The sequence below is a fragment of the Zingiber officinale genome, chromosome 6A, assembly GCF_018446385.1.
Source record: "Zingiber officinale cultivar Zhangliang chromosome 6A, Zo_v1.1, whole genome shotgun sequence".
In the NCBI taxonomy this organism is placed as follows: domain Eukaryota; kingdom Viridiplantae; phylum Streptophyta; class Magnoliopsida; order Zingiberales; family Zingiberaceae; genus Zingiber; species Zingiber officinale.
In genome coordinates, this window is record NC_055997.1 from 131,853,104 (window position 1) to 131,874,886 (window position 21,783).

A 21,783-nucleotide genomic window follows, 5' to 3' on the forward strand; every position below is an offset into this window, starting at 1 on the left:
GGAACCAAAAGAATCCATATATCTACATAATGACATGATATTATTCACTTTAGGCTTAAACCCTTATGCTTTTTTTTTGGCTCTACCCAAAAAGCCTCATAGCAATGGAGATATCTTCATCCCTTTTAAATCCATGATCTTTTCCATGCTTTTCAATGTGGAACTTTGATTGTATTCCCAACATCTTTCCCTTAAACGAAGGATCACAATTACTCTTATAGTTTGAGCCTCTCCGTAAGCATCTGATCACTTTTGACATACTTCGGATCTCCCTGTAAATATCTGATCACCCTTGACCTGTTATAGGTCTCCCTATAAGCATCAGGTCACTTTTGACCTGCTACAGGCCAAGCCTCCTCTCAACTGCATTCAAGGTTACTTCACGTGACATTCGGTTTGGACTATGTCTCTAATACCATTTGTTGGGACCAAAAAAATTCACATATCTCCTCAATGCTATGATATTATCAACTTTAGACTTAAGCCTTCATAGTTTTATTTTTGGGCTCTACCCAAAAGACCTCATATTAATGGAGATATTCATCTCTTTTAAATCGATGATCTTTTCCATTTTTTTTTTCAATATGGGACTTTTATTATATTCCCAACAGAAAGTCTTGATAAAATTTATCATAAGTTCATTATAAGACCTAGGACAATAATATTCACAAACCAACATCAACCAATGGGTTCCTAAATGATACAGATAGAACATCAAATCGAGAGAGTAATTTTAATATCTTTATTATTTTAATTTTATCGAGTTTGGTATTTAGAATATTTTATATTTTTAGTATGTTTAATTTTTTTTTATTTCTGTCAATATTTTTTTTTCCTTTGCATATTTAGAGTTGGAGTCTATATAGGAATCATGTTTCATATTTTGAGACAGTTTTGATTAATATTATTTTCAGTCGTTGTCTCCTTCTTGAAACGTGGTGTTTTTCTTTTTCTTGGTATTCTTGCACAAATCAACAAAGATTAGAAGGTCACTTTTGGTATTTATGCATGAATCAATGGATTCGATAGTCACTTCCAATGTGAACAAGCTGTAAAGAGCGCCTGAGATGAATGTAATCATCCCCAATGTGAGTATACGAGAAGAACCATCATCTATTGAGGATCGACCGATCGGGTTCATCCAACTATTTGAAGATTTTATCGGTCCCCCCTCAACAGATGATGGTTCTTCTCGTATACTCACATTAAGGGTGATTACATTTATCTCAAGCGCCCTTTACAGCTTGTTCCATGTTATATGAAGGAATGTAAATCATGGGGTCAGCTTATAGCCGACTACCAAGTTGGCTAGGGGTTGAGAGGATTTTTTCCGAGGACATGAGCCTACCAAAAATTAATTCCTTATCCCATTATAATAAATCTGTCACTGTCTAGTTAATTAGACATCAGACTTCTCGTATACTCATATGTTCAACTGGAAGATGGAAATAAATTGATTACTGGCAACTTGTGGTTGAAGGAGTGTACCTCCACTAAATTTTATATGGAGTATCTGTAGGATTAAGTCCACATGGGTGGACTAAATCGAATTGAGTCCACATAGGTGGACTTAATCTCCATAAAGTAAGTTTACACTTGATTAACACACACACACACACCTAATTATCATTAAAGTAACTAAACCTAATTAAGTGATCTAATGCTTCAATATATATAAAGAGGGTTTGGATTAAATAGACGTGGATTTAATATGTAGATCCAACTATTGGTTACTATTCGGAAAACCTAATTGTTCCACTGTACAAAAATTTTGTACAAAGGTCTGAACCTTTTCCTAGCTACCATGTGTTCTTTTAAATTAAACTCGGATCGCCTGCGGAACTTAACACGTTTGATCCTAAGTTTAATTTATTTGTTCTTTTAGGTTTAGACTTGGATCTCTTGCGGAACTTAACACGTTCGATCCAAATCATCTAGGTTATTAATTCCATTAAATATTAATTTCTAAAATTGGCTTCCAGTACTGCATGGCGAGACACATGGCCTTCTTGGATATGGGAACAACCACCACCGCCTAGACAAAGCCTTTTAAGGAAAGCTAATATTTAATTTCCTTAAATAACTTTAGGTTAACCAAAAGGAATAATCAAATCACAAGGAAAAGAAAAATAAAAGAACACAACATCGAAAACTAATTCGAAATACTAGAATCGCATGCCTCTTGTATTTGGTATTTTTACATGGAGATAAAACTAATATGACGCGGAAAACTATATTAGTTATACCTTACTTAGTAGATAATGACTTCTTGATCTTCTACCGTATTCCTCTTCTAATCCCGGACATTGTGTGGGCAACGATCTTCCGAGACGAGAACCACCAAGGCACCTTCTTCTTCCTTCCTTCAAGTTTTGGCCAAGCATATCTTCTAAAGGATGAAGAACTTTTTTCACCAACCAAGTTCCAAGGGATGCAAGCTTCCTCTCCTTCTTCCTCAAGCTAGATCCGGCCACCTCCTCCAAGCTCCAAGAGATAAAGGATTTCGTCCACACAAGAGGAAGAGAGAAAAGGAGAAGGGCCGGCCACACCAAGGAAGAAAAGAGGGAGAAAATAGAATAGAGTCGTTCTTTCATGAAGGCACCTCTACCCCCTCTTTTATAATCCTTGGTCTTGGCAAATAAGGAAATTTTAATAAAAACTTCCTTAATTCTTTTGCCATGAAAAGGAAAATTTAATTAATTAAAAAACAATTTTATTTTCTCAATTCATATGGCCGGCCATCACAAGCTATAAACAAGGAGAGTTTTAATTAATTAAAACTTCCTAATTTGTCTCCAGAAATTTATAAAAATTTCTCCAATAATTTTAATCCCTTCATGATTGGTTAATAAAAAGGAAATTTTATAAATTAAAATCGTTCTTTTAAACATGTGGATAAAAAGAAAGTTATCTCTAAAAATTAAAATCTCTTTTAATCTACAAATAAGGAAAGATATCAAATCTTTTCTTAATCTCTTGTAGAAACTTATAAAAGAGAATATTTAATTTTTAAACTCTCTTTTAAAACATGAACATGGTTAAAAAGGAAAGTTTTCTTAAAATTTAAAATCCACCTTTTAATCAACAAATAAGGAAAGATTTCAAATTTTAAACTCTCTTTTAAACATGTAGATGATTTACAAATAAGGAAAGTTTTTACCAAAAATTAAAATCATCCTTTTAATCTACAAATAAAGAAAGAGATTAATCTCTTCTCTTAATCTTCTGTAGAAAGCTATAAAAGGAAATTTTTAATTTTTAAACTTTCTTTTAAAACCATGGTATCCACATAAGAAATAATTTTAATAAAAATCCTTTTTAATATTTTAGTGGTCGGCCACCTAAGCTTGGGACCCAAGCTTTGGCCAGCCACCAACTTGGCTCATCCACTTGGTCTTGGCCGGCCCTAGCTTGGGTTCCAAGCTAGCTTGGCCGGCCCCATTGGATGGGTAAGAAGGTGGGTATAAATCTCTATATACAAGAGGCTACGATAGGGACCGAGAGGAGGAATTGGTTTTGGTCTCCCGATGAAATTAAGCATCCCGTGTTCGCCCCGAACACACAACTTAATTTCATCAATAATAATTCATTCCACTAAAGAACTATTATTGAACTACCGCACTAATCCCAAATTACATTTTGGGCTCCTTCTTATTATGAGTGTGTTAGTCTCCCTGTGTTTAAGATAACAAATGTCCACTAATTAAGTAAGTTACTAACAACTCACTTAATTAATATCTAGCTCCAAAAGTAGTACCACTCAACCTTATCGTCATATCGGACTAAGTCCACCTACAGGGTTTAACATGACAATCCTTATGAGCTCCTCTTGGGGATATTCTCAACCTAGATTACTAGGACACAGTTTCCTTCTATAATCAGCAACGCACACTATAAGTGATATCATTTCCCAACTTATCGGGCTTATTGATTTATCGAACTATATCTCACCCATTGATAAATTAAAGAAATAAATATCAAATATATGTGCTTGTTATTATATTATGATTAAGAGCACACACTTCTATAATAACTGAGGTCTTTGTTCCTTTATAAAGTCAGTATAAAAGAAACGACCTCTAATGGTCCTACTCAATACACTCTAAGTGTACTAGTGTAATTATATAGTTAAGATAAACTAATACCTAATTACACTACGACCTTCTAATGGTTTGTTCCTTTCCATTTTGGTCGTGAGCTACTGTTTATAATTTATAAGGTACTGATAACATGATCTTCTGTGTGTGACACCACACACCATGTTATCTACAATATAAATTAATTGAACAACTACATTTATCATAAATGTAGACATTTGACCAATGTGATTCTTATTTCTAGATAAATGTTTATACCAAAAGCTAGGCTTTTAGTATACATCCTAACACCAACAACCCAGTTCATTAATATTGATGGGCTGTCAATGAGGGATGAGCTTTAATAGTGGATAGTCTCCATAGGTTGGGCCAAGTATATAAAGTAAGAGATTGATTCAATTGAGAAGGAATATGGTGCTCACCGACTCAGTCCTGTGGAAGACATCTGATACGTTAGTGGGATTTCCGATGACAAGTAAGAAGTGATAGCTTTGTGATGGATTCAGGTTAGCTTGTGCTAACTATTATTTCAGTTTTCTATTGTGCTTGAGAGATTGATAATAGCTAGATCCTGTTGTAGATGCATCATTTAGTTCATTCATGATATATTGCAACTCTTACAATTGGTATCAGAGCATAGGATTAACTTATTATTAGTTTTTAAGGTGTAAAGATTATTTTTCAACATTTGGCACATATATATCAATTTTTGCATTTGAATCCATATGAATGAGCAAAATTGATGTATATTCATTGAATGTAGCATGGATAGATTAGAATTTAACCTATGAATCAAGTTTTTCACATTATCCATGAATAACGCGATTGACAACACAAGTTTAGGTCTGAAAATCATGTTTAGAAATTAGATTCTTCTAATCTCAATCCCAAATGATTGGAAATCATGAATTTGCAAACAGAGGGTTCTCAAATCGATCAGTTGATCAATTAGTGTTTACCAATCTATTAGCGTAAGGTTGAATCAATTAGGATGCCCTGGTTCACGAATAGAGGGGTTCAGAATTGATCAGTTGATCGATTGGTGTTTACCAATTAATCAACATGAGGAGTAAATCGATCAGCATGAGGAGTCAATCGATTGAGATTGTCCGATCGCGATGAAAGTCCCAAATCGATTGGGTGATCGATTCGAGTTCGTCAATTGATCACCATGAGTAGCCAATCGATTTTTGGAATTATTGAAACTGATAGAGGGCTTTTGAATCAATCGGCTGAGCAATTGGTGTTAACCAATCGATTAGTCAATCAATTGAAGTTTGTAAGGAAGTCAATAGAGAGTTTCTGAATCAATTAGGGTTCACCAATCGATCAGCTAATCGATTGGCATTCGTAAGGAAGTCCAGAGAGAGTTTCTGAATCGATTGACGAATCAATTAGCATTCGCCAATCGATCAACTGATCGATTGGGATGGATGAACATGTGAATAGAGGCCTTCTGGATTAATCAATGGATCAATTTATGTGTGTTTAATCAATAGAACAATCGATTGGCATGCGTGTGAATCAATTCACATCTATTCTTATGGCAAAAGGCGATTCGCTCACCCCCATGACCCTCGTCAACCCGTCCCTAGGCTAACATAGAGGAGGTAATTCACGGGTGACTACTACAGGCATGGGGGACAATCCACATCCATACTTGATCGATATATAATGGTGTCAATCGATCGATATCTAATACCAATCGATTAATAACTGAATTTAGCTCAATTTTCAGTAGTTTCTTCCTGGATTCTTCTTCACTCTTGCTACTTAGTCAAAACCTATACTATCGCCAAAAGCGAGAAATATTAGAGAGGCAAGGAGTATTAGTGTAGAGGGATGTCTATCCATGATCAGGGTGATTGGCCTAAAGAAAAATCATTATTATGCAGGATATATGTTTAAGGAAGCTCACAAATTAAGTTAAACTTCCTTATCATGCACATGGTGTGTTGACTCAAAGGAAGGGGCATAATATGGCCGATAGAAGCATTGTGAGTGATGCTAGAAAACATAAGCTAACTAAGGAAACTCATAAATAAAGTATCTTGCACATAATGCGTCGACCCAAAGGAAGGCGAATTATGTGGCAGATGAAGATAATCATAAGTTATTTAGAGAGCACTGATAGCAAGTTATAATTTAGTCCAAACACTTAATGTAATATTGCACTAGATATTTCTGTTAATGCTCATATAGTTGTATATTTTGTTATTGCACAACTATAAAGATACATGTCTCATTTGTTAAATTGAGATATGTTCTTTGCTTTTATTTATGTAGTACTCTCAATGTCTGTTAATTTGAACAACATCCCCATACTTATTGGCATAAAATTTGGATAATGGGAAGAGTATATTACAGTTTTATTGGGATGCATGAATTTAAACTTTGCATTTAGGTATGATTGTCTTGCACCTTTAACTAATGATTTCACTGCAGATCAAAAGGTAAACTTTGACAAGTGAAAACGATCTAATTATATGAGTCTAATAATCATGAGAATGTAAATTTCAGAATCACTTAGGGGCTCGATAATTGAGGAGGATGATAAAACCTTCTTTAAGGAATTAGTGAACTGATTCACCTCAAACGAAAAGGTCGAGACTACTACACTTCTCACGAAGTTAGTGTCCATGTGGTACATAGGGAAGGGTAATATTAGAGAGTACATCATGGAGATGTCCAACTTAGTTACAAGGCTTAAGACATTAAAGTTAGACATGTCTAAAAGTATCCTTGTGAATCTTATCTTAATATCTCTGCCTATATAGTTCACTTCTTTTAAGATTAGCTATAATACTCCGAAATAGTATAATTATAGTATACTTGACTATAATCTTTGTTTATATTTAAGTTAGATTTAAATAACTTAGGGTTTTTCTTTTGTTTTGTATTTATTTTTGAAGATTTGACTTTAGAGTTTAAGGGAGATGGTTTATTATGATTTATATAATAAATTTTATCTTTAGGTATGTAATATTGATTGAGTCCTACTTGCGTGGTTAGACACGCTTTCGGAACCCAAGCTTTACTTTTATTTTTATTTTGGTTAACTAAAGATATAAAGGATTTGTTGGTTGAGCTGAGCTTATTTCATAGTCCGGACTTGTTGTACACAGCTCTTTGTGATTCAAGTATCATGTCATGATATTTGGATCTAGTTGTGAATTTTTCAAGTAATTCCTTTAGTTTAACTATTTCATCTTTCAATATGAAATTATCCTCCTCAAGTTTTCAACTTGAGTTGGGATTTCAGTTTGAATTGATTTAGTTGTTGAGTTTAATTTTAATTGTTCATTAAATTTATCATTTTCTTTTGTTAGTTAGTTAAGTTGATTTTCATAAGCAAATTAGCCTCTATTAGTAGTCTTCTAAAGCCTTTAAGCTCTTCTTGTGATCTAAGAGTGTTTGGATCAAGGTTGTGGTGAGGTTTCTCCACTGAGAAGGAGGTTTTAGCTAATCGGAGGTTTCCGGGGAGTCATCCACCGACGGATTGGGATCGTCCACCTTACGGACAACCGTGGAGTAGGAGCCATAATCTCCGAACCACGTAAACGCCTTGTCTTACGATTTTTTTGGTTTATTATCTTTCCTTATTGCTTATAGGGTTTAGCTTTCTTCTTGTTAGTTTGTATTTTATTTTCCGTTGCATACTAACAAGTGCAGGAAGTGACGATTTGGGTGAGACGCTATTTACCTCCCTCCTCTAGCGAATGTCAAGGTCCCAACACTACTGACGGGCGTTGCTTGCTTCGACACAATGATGGTGAACGAATCTTCCAACGAAGAACCCCTTCGCTGGAAGTTGCTGGAAAATCTGGACTGCCGCACACTTCTCTGCCGCTGCCGCTACCGCTTGAACCCCAAACGGTGAAGCCTTGGAAAAGTGCCAGAAGGTGAAGGATCTCATCGGAGAACCCCTCCGGTGAGGTGGATGATCAGAAATCGTTGCCAAGCTCGCCGCTCCTGCCACTTATGCTAGCTGCTGTCGCCGCTGGAAATCGCAAGGAGAAGGGTGGCTGTGGATGGCCGGTCGGCGGCAATAAAGAGAAGAAGAGAGGCCGCCGGCTGGAGAGAAGGAAGGAAGAAGAGCGCCGGTGGGAAAGTCACGTGCCCTAGCTGTCGACACGAGGAGAAATCGCGAACAGAGATGGAGATGAACTGGCCTTGTACTGTGTCGTCGCGTGAGTGATGAAGGGGAGGGTTAGGTTTCTTAGTGGATCAGGGTTGGGTTAAGGAAAGAGTATCCATTAGAGCTTAGATCCAAATCCAATAAGAAATTGAAATTGGATTTTTGGAATTGGACTTGAAGAGTGGGCTTTAAGAGTTGAATTGTTGGCTCAAATTGGGCTCTTCTCTTGATCCAAATTGGAGATGAATTGGACTTGGATGAGGATGATCTCTATGGACGATCTAGATCTCCTTAAATCAGGATGGAAGGCTGGATCACTTGATTTGACTAAAGGGACAAGATTTCTCCTAATCTGGATCAACGGTTCACACTGATTCAGCTTGATATTCTCCGTTTGATTACCAAATAAAGCCAAATTTGATCCGGCTCAATCCTAATCCATGGCTCTTTGAATTTCCTACAAAATCACATAAAAAATATGAAATTAAATTTCACAATTGGTAGAAAAATTACAATTAAGTCCAAAATAGATTCTCCTCACAAAATGTAATATAACCATAAAACTAAGCATGTGAGAAGGTAAATATACTAAGTACAAGAGCCAAAATAATGCACAAAAATGCTAGTTATCATGAATCCCATTTGATTTTAAATATCCATTGGCAACCAATGAGTTTCATACTTTCAGGCAATTCTATAAGTTCCCTAATGCTATTTCTGCCATGGACTTCATCTCTTCCTTCATGACATTGATCCATTTTTTGAATGAGGACATTGTTTGACTTCTTGGAATGATGTGGGATCATCTTCTAATCCAATGTCAAATTCATGCTCTTGGAGATATACATAATCATGAGACATCATAGATCTCTTATCTCTAATGGATCTTCTTAGTGACACTTGATCTTGAGGTGGTTGAGAGTCATTCTTAACCATAGGAGTGAATACCTCTATTTGAGATGATGTACCTTTCATATGAATTGGAGGTGACATGGAAATATCATGGCCGACTACCCCTTATAATTGTGCAGCTTCAACTGTATGTGGAACGGTAATCATTTCACTATCAGCTGCATTAGTAGTTACCATATTAAGATTACTAATGTTCTCCTCAAATGATATTTTCCTAACTTTGTCACTCCCAACATTATCAATGAATTTGGCATTACCCATCTCGAAAAAGAATCTACTCAAGGGGTAACCTCTTGAGTTTTCAGAATATCCTACAAAATGACAACTAACGATTCTTGAGTCCAATTTCCTTTCGTTAGGCTTATAGGGCCTAATTTCAGTTTGAAAATCCCAGACATGTAAATGCCTTAGACTAGGCGCTCTACTTGTCCACAACTCATATGGAGTTTTTGTTACCGTTGGTGTAATTCGCACTAACGGTCTAACTCGAGTTTTGATGAATGACAAGTAAGTTAAGTTAGGTTTCGTCATGATCTAACCACTTGATTGAGTATGCAGGAAATCCAGTTAGGTCGATGAGCCGACCGGATAGCTAGTACGAAATCCAGCTAGGTCGATGGGTCGACCGAATAGCTGGTATGAAATCCAGCTAGGTCGACGGGCTAACTGGATAGCTGGTATGAAATCCAGTTAGGTCGGCGAGCCGACCGGATAGCTGATACGAAGACCAACTAGGTCGACGGGTCAACCCAATAGTTAGCACGAAGTCCAAACAGCTCAACGGGCTGACTCGATATCTGGCAAACTGGTAAATTAAGGTAAGTCACTAGAGGAAAGTGACCAAGTGAGAACGCGTCCTGGTTGAAGGGACAGTAGACATTGGTACAGTTTAGGTCCATTTGGGATCCCTAAGCTGAGACCTTGACTAATTTCTGGTTCTGGAAGGACAGAAACTAATTAATATATACTACTCTTTATTTTTATTAAATTATCCTAATACTTATTTTGTAGGGTATTTTGGACTAATATTATTTTGCAGGACAAAAGGAAGAAAATTATCTTCGGATGAACAGTGTCCGAAGGCGCCTTCGAACAGTGAAGGCACCTTCGTACTGTTCATAGAAGAAACCTTTCATGATTATGAAAGACGTCTTCCGCAGGATAAATGTTGACCAAAGTCATGAACAAGCACCAGGCTGATCAAGATCGATCTTGCCTCATTGGAGCTGCGTATTCCAAACATGGCCAAAGTCGTTTCACTATTGGATTACCTGGAATTTGTTGCCGGGGTCGAAGCTTTAGTTGTGCTCACATGTTGTTTGCAGGGGAGGCTGAGCTTCTCAACTGATGCACATTGCCTCCTTCTCACCAAACCATTCCATTTGTCCAGAACTTATAACCATCCACCAACCTCATTGCTACGCTCGCGTCGTCTAATTAAACGAATTTCATCATCTTTTCTTTTTTAGCCTATAAATATCTCCAAGACTGCCTTCCTTGATCTCCATCACAGCACATTGAATCACTCGCCAATGGCTAACTCCATAACTCTCTTGTTTCTCTCCCTCGCTCTTTGCTTTCTCCTCCCTAGCCCCTCTCTCGCCCAATTCAGCTTTGGCCAGCAGGGCTTCGGCCAGCCGTTGTTGAGCCAACGTCGTCTTGGCTACCGGAGCCAATGCCAGCTCGAGCGCCTCGCCGCCCTCGAACCCACGCGTCGCGTGCCGTCGGAGGCTGGCTTCACCGAGTACTTTGACCAATTGAATGAGCAGTTGCAGTGTGCCGGCGTAGTCGCCTACCGCCGCACCATTCAGCCGAGAGGACTCGTCTTGCCTTACTACTCCAATGCCCCTAAACTCGTCTACATAGTCCAAGGTATGCGGCATTCATTATCTAGCTTCTTAATTATTTACATTCAGTATTATTATGACATTCAATTGTCGTCCAAAATGTGCAGGTAGGGGTATCTCTGGAACCGTGATTCCTGGTTGCCCAGAGTCATTCCAATCTCTACGACAAGGTTTTGAGCAACAATGGGAAGAGGAATCGGAAAGCCAGAGCCAGCGTTTCAGGGACGAGCACCAAAAGGTTCAATTCTTCCGCGAGGGCGATGTTCTCGCATATCCTGCCGGCGTCGCTAATTGGGTCTACAATAACGGTGAAGTTCCTATTATAGCAATCGCTGTCGCCGACACAAGCAGCAATGCCAACCAACTCGATCGCCAACACAGAGTCGGTTCAAACTAGCAATTCAGTAATTTATCATAAAACATTAACACTCATATGATTCTAATTAATTTATATATATGTGCGTTCAGCAATTTCTATTGGCGGGCAGAGAGAGGCAATCCCAAGAGCAAATCGCACAGGTAGAAGAGAGATTCCAGCAACAGAAGGGGAATAACCTCCTGAGCGGCTTCGAACTCGAACTACTGGCTGAGGCTCTGGGAGTCGACAAGGAAGTCGTGAGGAAGATTCAAAATCTAAACGATAACAGAGGTGACATTGTTCGCGTGGAGAAGGGGCTACAGATGTTGGAGCCACAGAGACGTGCTGAGCAGGAAGCTCAAGAGCAAGAGAGAGAGGAAAGAGAAGAGACACAGGAGAGGAGGGGATCATCATGCGAAGGTAATGGATTGGAGGAAACCTACTGCACCCTCAAGAACAGACAGAACATAGCCAATCCCACTCTTGCCGACTACTACAATCCACGCGCTGGAAGACTGACTAGCCTCAACGTCCAAAAGCTTCCCATCCTTCGGTTCATCCAACTCAGTGCCGAAAGAGGAGTCCTTCGACGGGTATATATATAGCTAGTTCATTCAGTACATCCATCGTTTACTCAAAGTATATATAAACATTTAAATATTGACATTTTGTCTTCTCATTTCTCGTGCGCATGCAGAATGCAATTCAACCACCTCACTGGAATATCAATGCTCACAGTATCATGTATGTGGTAAGGGGAAGTGGTCGCTTGCAGGTGGTTGGCCACCGAGGTCGAACCGTGTTCGACGGTGAGCTCCGTCAAGGACAACTGTTGGTGATCCCACAACAGCACATAGTGATCAAGAAGGCACAGAGCGAGCAATTCGAGTGGATCTCATTTAAGACCAATGAGAATGCGTTTGTGAGCCATATTGTGGGTAAAACATCTGTTCTTCGAGGGATTCCAGTAGAGGTGCTGATGAACTCCTACCGCGTCTCGAGGGAGGAGGCTCGGAGACTCAAGTTCAACAGAGGAAACGAGATCGCAATCTTTAGCCCCCGGCAAGAAAGAGAACAGCAGGGTAGCGTACTCGACAGTGTTAAGGAGTTGATCACCGGAGTTTTTATGGCCTAATAAAGCTATATGGTTCAATAATAAAGCCATCCTTGTAGTTCTGGCACTTAGTCTAATAAATAAAAAGTCAACCGTTGGACTTTACTTTTTTTTATATCAAAACCCAAAACTCAAAATATCCACTCATTAATTTGGCATATATCGCCTAGTGCTCTTGTTTTTCACAAAAATATACACCATTAATAAGAAGAATATCAGTGAAACTCTTGTTTGTTCATCCTCCTAGGGAATTCATTAGAAACATGAACTCTCTAAGAAAATGGGAATTGTTTATCTACTCTCATGCATGCACTTATACCCGCATGACTCCTGTTATTTCTGTTTATTGTTCAATCTTGCAAAAAATGACCTGCTGCTGCTTATTGTTCTTCAAATTGTGATTTATTGCCTCTGTTTTTACAAAAGAGTAAGTTCATTTGTAGGCATCTAATATCTCAACTAAGGTACGTTGGATTTAAGTTATTATTTATAATTTTGATTATGTGATTATCTGATAATTACACAAGATCAGCTGATTTTTCGTATCATCAGGCACCAACAGTTGAGATTGTACAATAAAACAAAGACATGTTAGGTTGAGCAAAGAATTCCCAGGTTGTCTTTATTCTATATTCTCCTATTTACCGTCGTCTTAAGTCTCACCCGAGGATCCTTTTTTAATTTAATTCCAGCCATGGAGGCTCTGCGCACTAGAGGAGCCAGGAACAAATGGAACAAAACCTCTCCCACCAAAAACCGGACGCATGAATGCATTATCAAACTTCCGCCAATGGTGATGAACCGTATGAGTTGGTTTTGTCAGGAGCAGTCTAAGATTGGATGGCCGAGCTACATGTTCCCCTATTTCATCTTCCGAGGCCTGTCCATTCTCCATGAGCGGCAATAGGAGAGATTTGGGGGTTGATGGATCAGAGGACATGCTGCTAAAGTGCTTTGCGTTATGTGGCAATAAGAAACTCAAGAGCGGCTTCGTCATCAATCCAAAAACCTAGGAGGCATCATAAGGTAGTAAAACAATTAAAAATTTCATTCCAAAAAATAAAAAAAAAGAACTACTTATGCATTTGATAATCACTAGGTTGATTATTTAGTTAGATTGAATATTGCAAAAAATTCGAATTCAAAAGGTGGTAAACATAACATGAATCTATTTTGTACTTCCCCCAACACAAAAACTTACCACAGTGCTGAAGAGCACAACAGAGATAGTGCTAGTGATCATAATTGCATTTCCTCGCAGTTGCGTGTGTCCAGATCTTGCAAACTGTAAGTTCAATAGATATATACTATTAGAATTTGTTAAATTGAATGAAAATTGGAAATACATTCGTCCTTCAAATCATCTATCTGAATTAGATTATCAAAAGAACTACAGGATAACAAAAAAAAAAATCATGCTAAACATTAGTTGAATGCCGAGAAATGTATTATCAAGAAACATTAGTATTTTGACTAAACTGGACAGATAATAAATCAGGGGAAGCATCTATGCCTCCTTATTTGATATTAATAAATCTATCGTGAAAAAACACAAAAACAAAAAAAAAAACCTGCAAATTTTATACCTGATTATAAGCAAGTGCTATGGACACTGCACCTCTCATGAGACCTGCCCACCATATTGTAACCTGTCTAAATTTGTGTGAATTTATTACTGAATCAATCTAATGAACTTAGTGAGAATGATTTTGTATGCACTTACTTGCTGTTTGAGAACGATCCTATCGTCTGGAGATTTCTTTGTTAGGTTGGATAAAAATGAGAGTGGAAATACAAAAGCAGCTCGACCAACCAAAACTAGCCCTAACAAGATCAAGCTGATCTGAACTGATTTCCCAGGGCTGCAAAAAAAAACACATGAATGTTTCTTTAGAATCAATAATAGTTAGAGGAAGGAGAATCAGAAATGTAATTAGGTATTAGGTGCCCAGTATTATTAGTACTTGTAGGTGTTCATGGTTTTATCATGAGTCCTACAAACTTCATGCAAGTGTTTCATATCAAGACACATACAATGCAATACTTCCTTTTTCCAAACCATACCTGCTACTAACAAACCTCCATTTTTCGATGTCCAACGCATCCATTCCAACATAAAGAAATAAAAAGGTTTCTGCAATGAAGGATAATGTGGCAAATGCGTGCCTAGAGTTGCAAGAAAGGAAAGCAAAGAGAAATGGAGAATAATTAGTGGACTCTATTTGATCAGTGGGATGCTTCGAAACTGAGTTAATTAACAAAGACAAAATAAAGGCATTGAGATCATTTGTAACACACTTGGTAGTAATTCTGGAGCCCTCTGTGACATTATGCCAGGTATAGTGTGACATGACTATCCCACAGAAGAATACTGTGAGGATGCCGCTTAGATCCAACAACTGCAACATAATACAAAGCCTAAGAACATAAACAACTCTACAAACTATCTACTTGAGATGTTAAGAACTTGTTTCATGCGATTAAAGATGCATCTCACTTCTGCCAACATATATGTCAAGTACGCCATGAGCATCATAAGAGCAACTTCTCTATCAGTAGAATGTCTGGGAAGGAAAATGAATAAAGATTATTTCAATTCTTAAAATTTCAGTTTAGAGCGGAACTATTAACAAAAGTATGCGTACAGGGGTAATTTCATCAACTAACCTTCCGATGTACAATTTCTTGATTATGTAAGCACTTAGCAGTCCGCCCTGAAATTAATAGATTAAATATTTTTAGATCATACAAGATGATATATATCTTTAAAAATATAGAACTAGTAGTAAAATGCATGAAGTAATATCATACAAAAGCTCCAAGGAGGGTGCTGGTGAGAAACAGGTATCCAAAGTTTGCCAAAAATTTCAATATGATTATGGCATCGATGTGAACAAGATCAAAGTTCTGAATTGCATTGAAGAGCACAACGGATGTAGCATCATTAACAACTCCTTCACCAAATACCAAGCTATATAATAGAGGTGTTTCATCTTGATTAAGAATCTGTTTCAGAGAAATCATTTTGTGTGTTAAGTATTTTCCTTGTTCAGCTAGAACTAATGAATACATAAGCCTTCATTACCTGCAAGGTGCAGACAGAATCCGTGGCAGAAAATATGGCACCTATGGCTGCATGAACAAAAGAAAAGGAATAAATCAGAATGAGAAATTATGGTAGATCACTAGGATATAGGGAAGGCAAAGATATGCGTTATAAAGAAAAAGAAAAATACCAAGAAAGTCTCCAATATCCAATGAGCCAATATCCATTTTCCGGAACAATGCAACTGCTCCTGTGTTTACCACCAAAGGAAGAAAAAATATATTAGGCATGATTAACATTGCTACCCAGTGTCATGCACTTGGAAAGAAATCTCCAAGATCTCTTTTTCACAAGGCAATACACTTTTGTTAAAAGAAGAGCTTTGCACATTCCAACTCTGAAACAAAAGAATACACTGGCAAATGATGTTCTGGAAACTTAGGATTCACATAGTAGGCATCTTGTGACATGACTCTAAGAACTTACCAAGGGAAATTGTGAAAAATGATATTAATGTCCCAATTGCACCGAACAACATGATTGTCATGAAGTTGCGGAAGAATTGTTTCTTTTTTACTTGGAACCTGGAAATCAAGAAAAATTCAACAAGTCAGTCTCAATCTATCAGTTACAGAAGATATTTTCTGGCCACAAGGAGAACACAGTATCAGATGTCAAACGATAAATGATACACTGTTGGTGGTTTTAGAATGGAAACATGTTAAGAATGTTACATATCAGCTCAACTGTGAAAAACACTTAAGATGTTAGCAGAAGCAGCATAAAAACACCACAAAAAACTATTATTTTACATTGGCTCACTTTGTAAAACATATTTTATTCCATAATCTCTATTCAATATTTAGCCATAGTAAGTGGAAGATCAATCCACTTAGTAACAATGTGTTCCTCGTCGTATATATGTAGCAAACATCAAGTAATCACTCAAGAACCAATCAGCAAATCTTACTCAATACCATGCCCTATGAATCATGCGCAAGATGAAAAATAACTCAATTGGGCCTTATCAATATGTCAAGAACAGGATTAAAAGGAAGATCCAAACAACAAGTTATGTTATATACAGTAGCTAAAATCCTCGGTTTTGCAATCTAACGCATAACCAAAATGGTAACCGTTCAAAGAACATTAAAGGAATATGTCCTCTTCTTCCTATTTAGAATAAATGAATGAGAGTGAAAAATACCCGGCATTGAATATAATGGGAGGGAGAAGGTAGATGAAGAAGAGATCTTCGCTAAACACGAAGATGTGCGAGCTCTTCCCTTTGGTCGTCAGCAGAATGACGGCTCCCGTGCAAACTCCCTGGACCAGCAGAAGAAACAACGAAGAGGGGACTAAGGAACCCTATTCTTCAGAAGCCGGATCGAAAAAGATGAAAACTTTATTTGACAGAGAGACTACAAATGGGGAAGGGAACTCACGATCACAAGGGCGGTGATCGACTCGTTTATCCATCGGCTCTCCTCCAGAAGGTGCCCGATGACGATGCATCCGCAAAGCAGCGCGACGAAGATGTTGATGGACACGACGGAAGCATGGTCCGACGTCGCTGACAGTGTGCCGAGGCGGGCGAGGTGTTGCGTTACCAAGCCCAGCGCCATGGAAGCTGGTCCTCCTCCAACCTGTCGCCGAAACCAGAAACCGAGAAAGAGGCTCAAAAGCAAGGAAACAATTGAGCAAAATTGCAGCGGGGGAGACGGGCGCGGGGTGGATCACGGCTCCTAGGAGTCTAGACGCGACCCCTTGGCTCTTGGCGCGCTTTCCTCGGAACCGGGGCCTAAATCAAGATTAAGGCAGAAAAAGAAAAGAGCTAAAGATGGCTTTTTTGGAGCGGAAAATCTAGCGAAGAAGGTAAAAAAGGAAAAAGATCGCCGGTGTTCGATCGAGCAACAGGCGAAGATGGAGATTTTTGAAGGAACCAGCAGGGAGGCAACAGAATTTTGGCTCTTCTCTTCTCGTTGGCTAAATACTTCGTTGGCGTTCTTGCTGCACCAAATAAAAAATAAAAAATAAAAAATAAAAAAAGGTTTAATTTGACTAAAATTAAGGGTATTTTTCAAAATGCTCCCGTATTAATATAAATGTTATTTTTCAAAATGCTCCACAAATTTCATGCGAACTAAGCATCTCTATTCTTACTATAATACTAATCAATTCACTCCTCTCATTAATCTTCGATTATTATTCTCAGTCTCCATCTGCCATGACTGCAAACAAATATAATATAATTGATTTCCCTAATAATTTAATTACTCCTTCAAGATGCATCATGTGAAGAACAAAGAGGAGAGGAAAGTAACATGGCATCTGTCTCCCCAAGCTGAGATCTGGACTACACCGAGAGAAAGACTTTTCTTGCTGTTAGGGCGGTAAATATGTTCAGCTCGGTCAAGTTTTGAGATATTTAAATTTATTTGACAAAGTATTCAAGTCGAGCCAAATTAAATCATTGAAATAATTTTTAAGTTTGATTTGATTTTTTTTTATGAGCTTGAGTTTATTTTAAATTTAGCTTAAACTTGATTCGTTTAGATATTATCGAGTTCTCAATTCGAGTTTCTTTAATTGTTTGAAACTTGATAATTTATTTTTTTCATTTTAATTTTTTTTTAATTTTTTTACATGTAAATAAGAGTTTATTAATAAATATGATTTGTAGATATTATTCATGAATATTATTCACAAATATTATTCATGGACATTAACGAGCTGAACATATATGTTCAAACTTATTTTTTTAGTATGACGAGTTGTTCAAATTTATTTATTTAATTGATCTAGTATATATTGAGTGAACATAAATAAACTCTTACCAACTCGAACATGAAATTTATTCACAAACATCAACCTTACAGTATATCGTCTTGCTAAACCGGTTCTGTTCTTCGACTAAACCAGCCAGTCTGGTGAACACTTGAGCTTTAACTGCTTGTTGTGAATGGAAGTGGATGTTGTGAGTTGGCAAAAGATGAGAAATGTGTTGAATTTTGTTTTAAATTCAAAACATTTTTTATAGTGTTTTTAGTCCCACATTGCTAAGTGGAGAAGCTTAGAAGGGCTTATATAGGAAGCTCTTCCATCCTTGCTTAGCAATTATAAGAGGACCTACACACATACGCGGGCCAAGTCCAAATCGAGTGGATTTGGAGGGTTCGAGCCGGAAATTCATAAACCGGGTGTCACGTGCGCGATTAACGCGCGCAGGGGGGTGCAAATCCCCAGCCCGTGGGCCTTGCGCTCACGGGTGGGTCAGTTTGTTTTTGCTGGTTTGGTTCAGTCTGAACCAAACCAGTTTGGTTCGCGCGTGAGGAAGAACGCGGACGCGACACTGAGGCTTCGTACCTTCTCAGAGTGAATAAAAGGGGACTTGCAGCACCTCTATTCTTCACTCCAGACTCGAGCTTTCTCCCTGTGCGATTCTTTCTGCTTTCCTTTCTTCTCGTCTTTCTTGTCCTAAGGCGATCTGAGGTTGGGTCCGAGTGTAGCGTCCGTTTTGGAGTGCACCTACGGACGAGGGGGAATTTTGCCGGAGAGCCTTCGCACTGTGAGGCGACAATAAATTCTCTAAGGACAGTCGGCGTGTCGACGCTTCAACCGGATAACTATATTCTAAACTCTGCTCTTTTATTTATCTGTCAGCGTGCGAATATAAATTTTGATTATTCTCTAAGGACGGTCGGCGTGCGAATATAATACTGCTTATATTGCTTTACTATTTTACAACAAAAGGAGATAATGTGAAGAGGTGCAACTTTTTTTATATGATCACTTGAAAGAGATCATGCAAAGTAGTGTTAGAAAAGCTTTTTCAAAAGGTTCAAAGAGTTCATGGGAGTCTGGTGAGAAGGACTAATATTTAAAGGGATGGAGTGGGGCTGCAGAAATGTAAACTGTTCTACAGACTGAAGAAGCTGAAGATTAAGAAGAGCCAAGTTGATGTGTACAGCTATAAAATTTGCAGAAAATGTTGCAAGAGAAGAAGTTAGATTGATCTCTTTAATGATTGATATTCCAAAATGGGACTTGTGGAAACAGATGAGCCTGAGAGATCTGACAGACATATCTAAGTGAGTAGAACAGAGTAGCAAAGCCTGCAGTTAAAGCTAGACGACAGAACAGAAAAGAGTAATGTCTAAAGAATTAGTTGAGCATTCGAGCAAAAAGGAAAAAAGGGAAAAAACAAAATGATGCATAAGACGTTGGTAAAGTCAGCCATAGCTTTATTTATTTGATTTTGGGAGTCAAAACTACAATCAAGGCTTTATTTGATCCTAGATATACAGCCTTATTATTATTATTCCATTAGAGCCTTGATTATTTATTCTGTGACGACACTCTCCAATATGTTACGCAGTAGCTCGATCTTCCTTCTCCTGTCGGGGGCTAAAGATTGCGATCTCGTTTCCTCTGTTGAACTTGAGTCTCCGAGCCTCCTCCCTCGAGACGCGGTAGGAGTTCATCAGCACCTCCACTGGAATCCCTCGAAGAACAGATGTTTTACCCACAATATGGCCCGCAAACGCATTCTCATGGGTCTTAAATGAGATCCACTCGAATTGCTCGCTCTGTGCCTTCTTGATCACTATGTGCTGTTGTGGGATCACCAACAGTTGTCCTTGACGGAGCTCACCGTCGAACACGGTTCGACCTCGGTGGCCAACCACCTGCAAGCGACCACTTCCCCTTACCACATACATGATACTGTGAGCATTGATATTCCAGTGAGGTGGTTGAATTGCATTCTGCATGCGCACGAGAAAAGAGAAGACAAAATGTCAATATTTAAATGTTTATATATACTTTGAGTAAACGATGGATGTACTGAATGAACTAGCTATATATATACCCGTCGAAGGACTCCTCTTTCGGCACTGAGTTGGATGAACCGAAGGATGGGAAGCTTTTGGACGTTGAGGCTAGTCAGTCTTCCAGCGCGTGGATTGTAGTAGTCGGCAAGAGTGGGATTGGCTATGTTCTGTCTGTTCTTGAGGGTGCAGTAGGTTTCCTCCAATCCATTACGTTCGCATGACGATCCCCTCCTCTCCTGTGTCTCTTCTCTTTCCTCTCTCTCTTGCTCTTGAGCTTCCTGCTCAGCACGTCTCTGTGGCTCCAACATCTGTAGCCCCTTCTCCACGCGAACAATGTCACCTCTGTTATCGTTTAGATTTTGAATCTTCCTCACGACTTCCTTGTCGACTCCCAGAGCCTCAGCCAGTAGTTCGAGTTCGAAGCCGCTCAGGAGGTTATTCCCCTTCTGTTGCTGGAATCTCTCTTCTACCTGTGCGATTTGCTCTTGGGATTGCCTCTCTCTGCCCGCCAATAGAAATTGCTGAACGCACATATATATAAATTAATTAGAATCATATGAGTGTTAATGTTTTATGATAAATTACTGAATTGCTAGTTTGAACCGACTCTGTGTTGGCGATCGAGTTGGTTGGCATTGCTGCTTGTGTCGGCGACAGCGATTGCTATAATAGGAACTTCACCGTTATTGTAGACCCAATTAGCGACGCCGGCAGGATATGCGAGAACATCGCCCTCGCGGAAGAATTGAACCTTTTGGTGCTCGTCCCTGAAACGCTGGCTCTGGCTTTCCGATTCCTCTTCCCATTGTTGCTCAAAACCTTGTCGTAGAGATTGGAATGACTCTGGGCAACCAGGAATCACGGTTCCAGAGATACCCCTACCTGCACATTTTGGACGACAATTGAATGTCATAATAATACTGAATGTAAATAATTAAGAAGCTAGAATACCTTGGACTATGTAGACGAGTTTAGGGGCATTGGAGTAGTAAGGCAAGACGAGGCCTCTCGGCTGAATGGTGCGGCGGTAGGCGACTACGCCGGCACACTGCAACTGCTCATTCAATTGGTCAAAGTACTCGGTGAAGCCAGCCTCCGACGGCACGCGACGCGTGGGTTCGAGGGCGGCGAGGCGCTCGAGCTGGCATTGGCTCCGGTAGCCAAGACGACGTTGGCTCAACAACGGCTGGCCGAAGCCCTGCTGGCCAAAGCTGAATTGGGCGAGAGAGGGGCTAGGGAGGAGAAAGCAAAGAGCGAGGGAGAGAAACAAGAGAGCTATGGAGTTAGCCATTGGCGAGTGATTCAATGTGCTGTGATGGAGATCAAGGAAGGCAGTCTTGGAGATATTTATAGGCTAAAAAAGAAAAGATGATGAAATTCGTTTAATTAGACGACGCGAGCGTAGCAATGAGGTTGGTGGATGGTTATAAGTTCTGGAC

The 21,783-nt window shown here is 38.8% G+C and overlaps 3 protein-coding genes across 5 annotated transcripts; 1 reads left to right on the forward strand and 2 right to left on the reverse strand.

Annotated features, from left to right (window-relative positions):
- The first annotated feature begins 10,679 nt into the window (after nucleotides 1-10,679).
- Nucleotides 10,680-12,487, forward strand: LOC121995355 (cocosin 1-like). The gene is made up of 4 exons (XM_042549113.1): nucleotides 10,680-11,019; nucleotides 11,102-11,376; nucleotides 11,463-11,945; nucleotides 12,050-12,487. The coding sequence occupies exons 1-4, from the start codon at nucleotides 10,680-10,682 to the stop codon at nucleotides 12,485-12,487; spliced, it is 1,536 nt and encodes a 511-aa protein (XP_042405047.1).
- Nucleotides 12,488-12,988: 501 nt separating this feature from the next.
- On the reverse strand, nucleotides 12,989-17,481 carry LOC121998157 (sodium/hydrogen exchanger 2-like). Of its 3 annotated transcripts, none has more exons than XM_042552928.1 (14): nucleotides 16,958-17,481; nucleotides 16,720-16,838; nucleotides 15,999-16,096; nucleotides 15,703-15,762; nucleotides 15,552-15,598; nucleotides 15,278-15,472; nucleotides 15,134-15,180; nucleotides 14,964-15,030; nucleotides 14,765-14,865; nucleotides 14,531-14,632; nucleotides 14,190-14,328; nucleotides 14,053-14,115; nucleotides 13,668-13,751; nucleotides 12,989-13,475 (listed from the first exon to the last, which is right to left on the reverse strand). In XM_042552928.1, exons 1-14 carry the CDS (start codon nucleotides 17,135-17,137, stop codon nucleotides 13,149-13,151), a joined length of 1,629 nt encoding a protein of 542 aa, XP_042408862.1. In that variant the 5' UTR covers nucleotides 17,138-17,481; the 3' UTR covers nucleotides 12,989-13,148. The 3 variants fall into 3 exon arrangements, 2 of the variants coding, with proteins under 2 accessions (XP_042408862.1, XP_042408863.1); XR_006116441.1 differs by having other exon boundaries at nucleotides 13,418-13,475; nucleotides 14,053-14,119; XM_042552929.1 differs by lacking the exon at nucleotides 14,531-14,632.
- A 2,301-nt stretch (nucleotides 17,482-19,782) lies between these two features.
- Nucleotides 19,783-21,645, reverse strand: LOC121994428 (cocosin 1-like). Its single transcript, XM_042548467.1, has 4 exons — nucleotides 21,296-21,645; nucleotides 20,952-21,226; nucleotides 20,383-20,865; nucleotides 19,783-20,278 (listed from the first exon to the last, which is right to left on the reverse strand). Exons 1-4 carry the CDS (start codon nucleotides 21,633-21,635, stop codon nucleotides 19,883-19,885), a joined length of 1,494 nt encoding a protein of 497 aa, XP_042404401.1. The 5' UTR covers nucleotides 21,636-21,645; the 3' UTR covers nucleotides 19,783-19,882.
- Nucleotides 21,646-21,783: the final 138 nt, after the last annotated feature.

Coding starts and splice junctions, on each gene's coding strand:
- LOC121995355 (XM_042549113.1), top strand. CDS start 10,680: ATGGCTAACTCCATAACTCTCTTGTTTCTCTCCCTCGCTCTTTGCTTT. Junction 11,020..11,101: donor ACTCGTCTACATAGTCCAAG/GTATGCGGCATT, acceptor CAAAATGTGCAG/GTAGGGGTATCTCTGGAACC. Junction 11,946..12,049: donor AAAGAGGAGTCCTTCGACGG/GTATATATATAG, acceptor GTGCGCATGCAG/AATGCAATTCAACCACCTCA.
- LOC121998157 (XM_042552928.1), bottom strand. CDS start 17,137: ATGGCGCTGGGCTTGGTAACGCAACACCTCGCCCGCCTCGGCACACTG. Junction 14,633..14,764: donor GGCTCCAGAATTACTACCAA/GTGTGTTACAAA, acceptor TTGCAACTCTAG/GCACGCATTTGCCACATTAT. Junction 13,752..14,052: donor TAGCACTTGCTTATAATCAG/GTATAAAATTTG, acceptor TTGAACTTACAG/TTTGCAAGATCTGGACACAC.
- LOC121994428 (XM_042548467.1), bottom strand. CDS start 21,635: ATGGCTAACTCCATAGCTCTCTTGTTTCTCTCCCTCGCTCTTTGCTTT. Junction 21,227..21,295: donor ACTCGTCTACATAGTCCAAG/GTATTCTAGCTT, acceptor CAAAATGTGCAG/GTAGGGGTATCTCTGGAACC. Junction 20,279..20,382: donor AAAGAGGAGTCCTTCGACGG/GTATATATATAG, acceptor GTGCGCATGCAG/AATGCAATTCAACCACCTCA.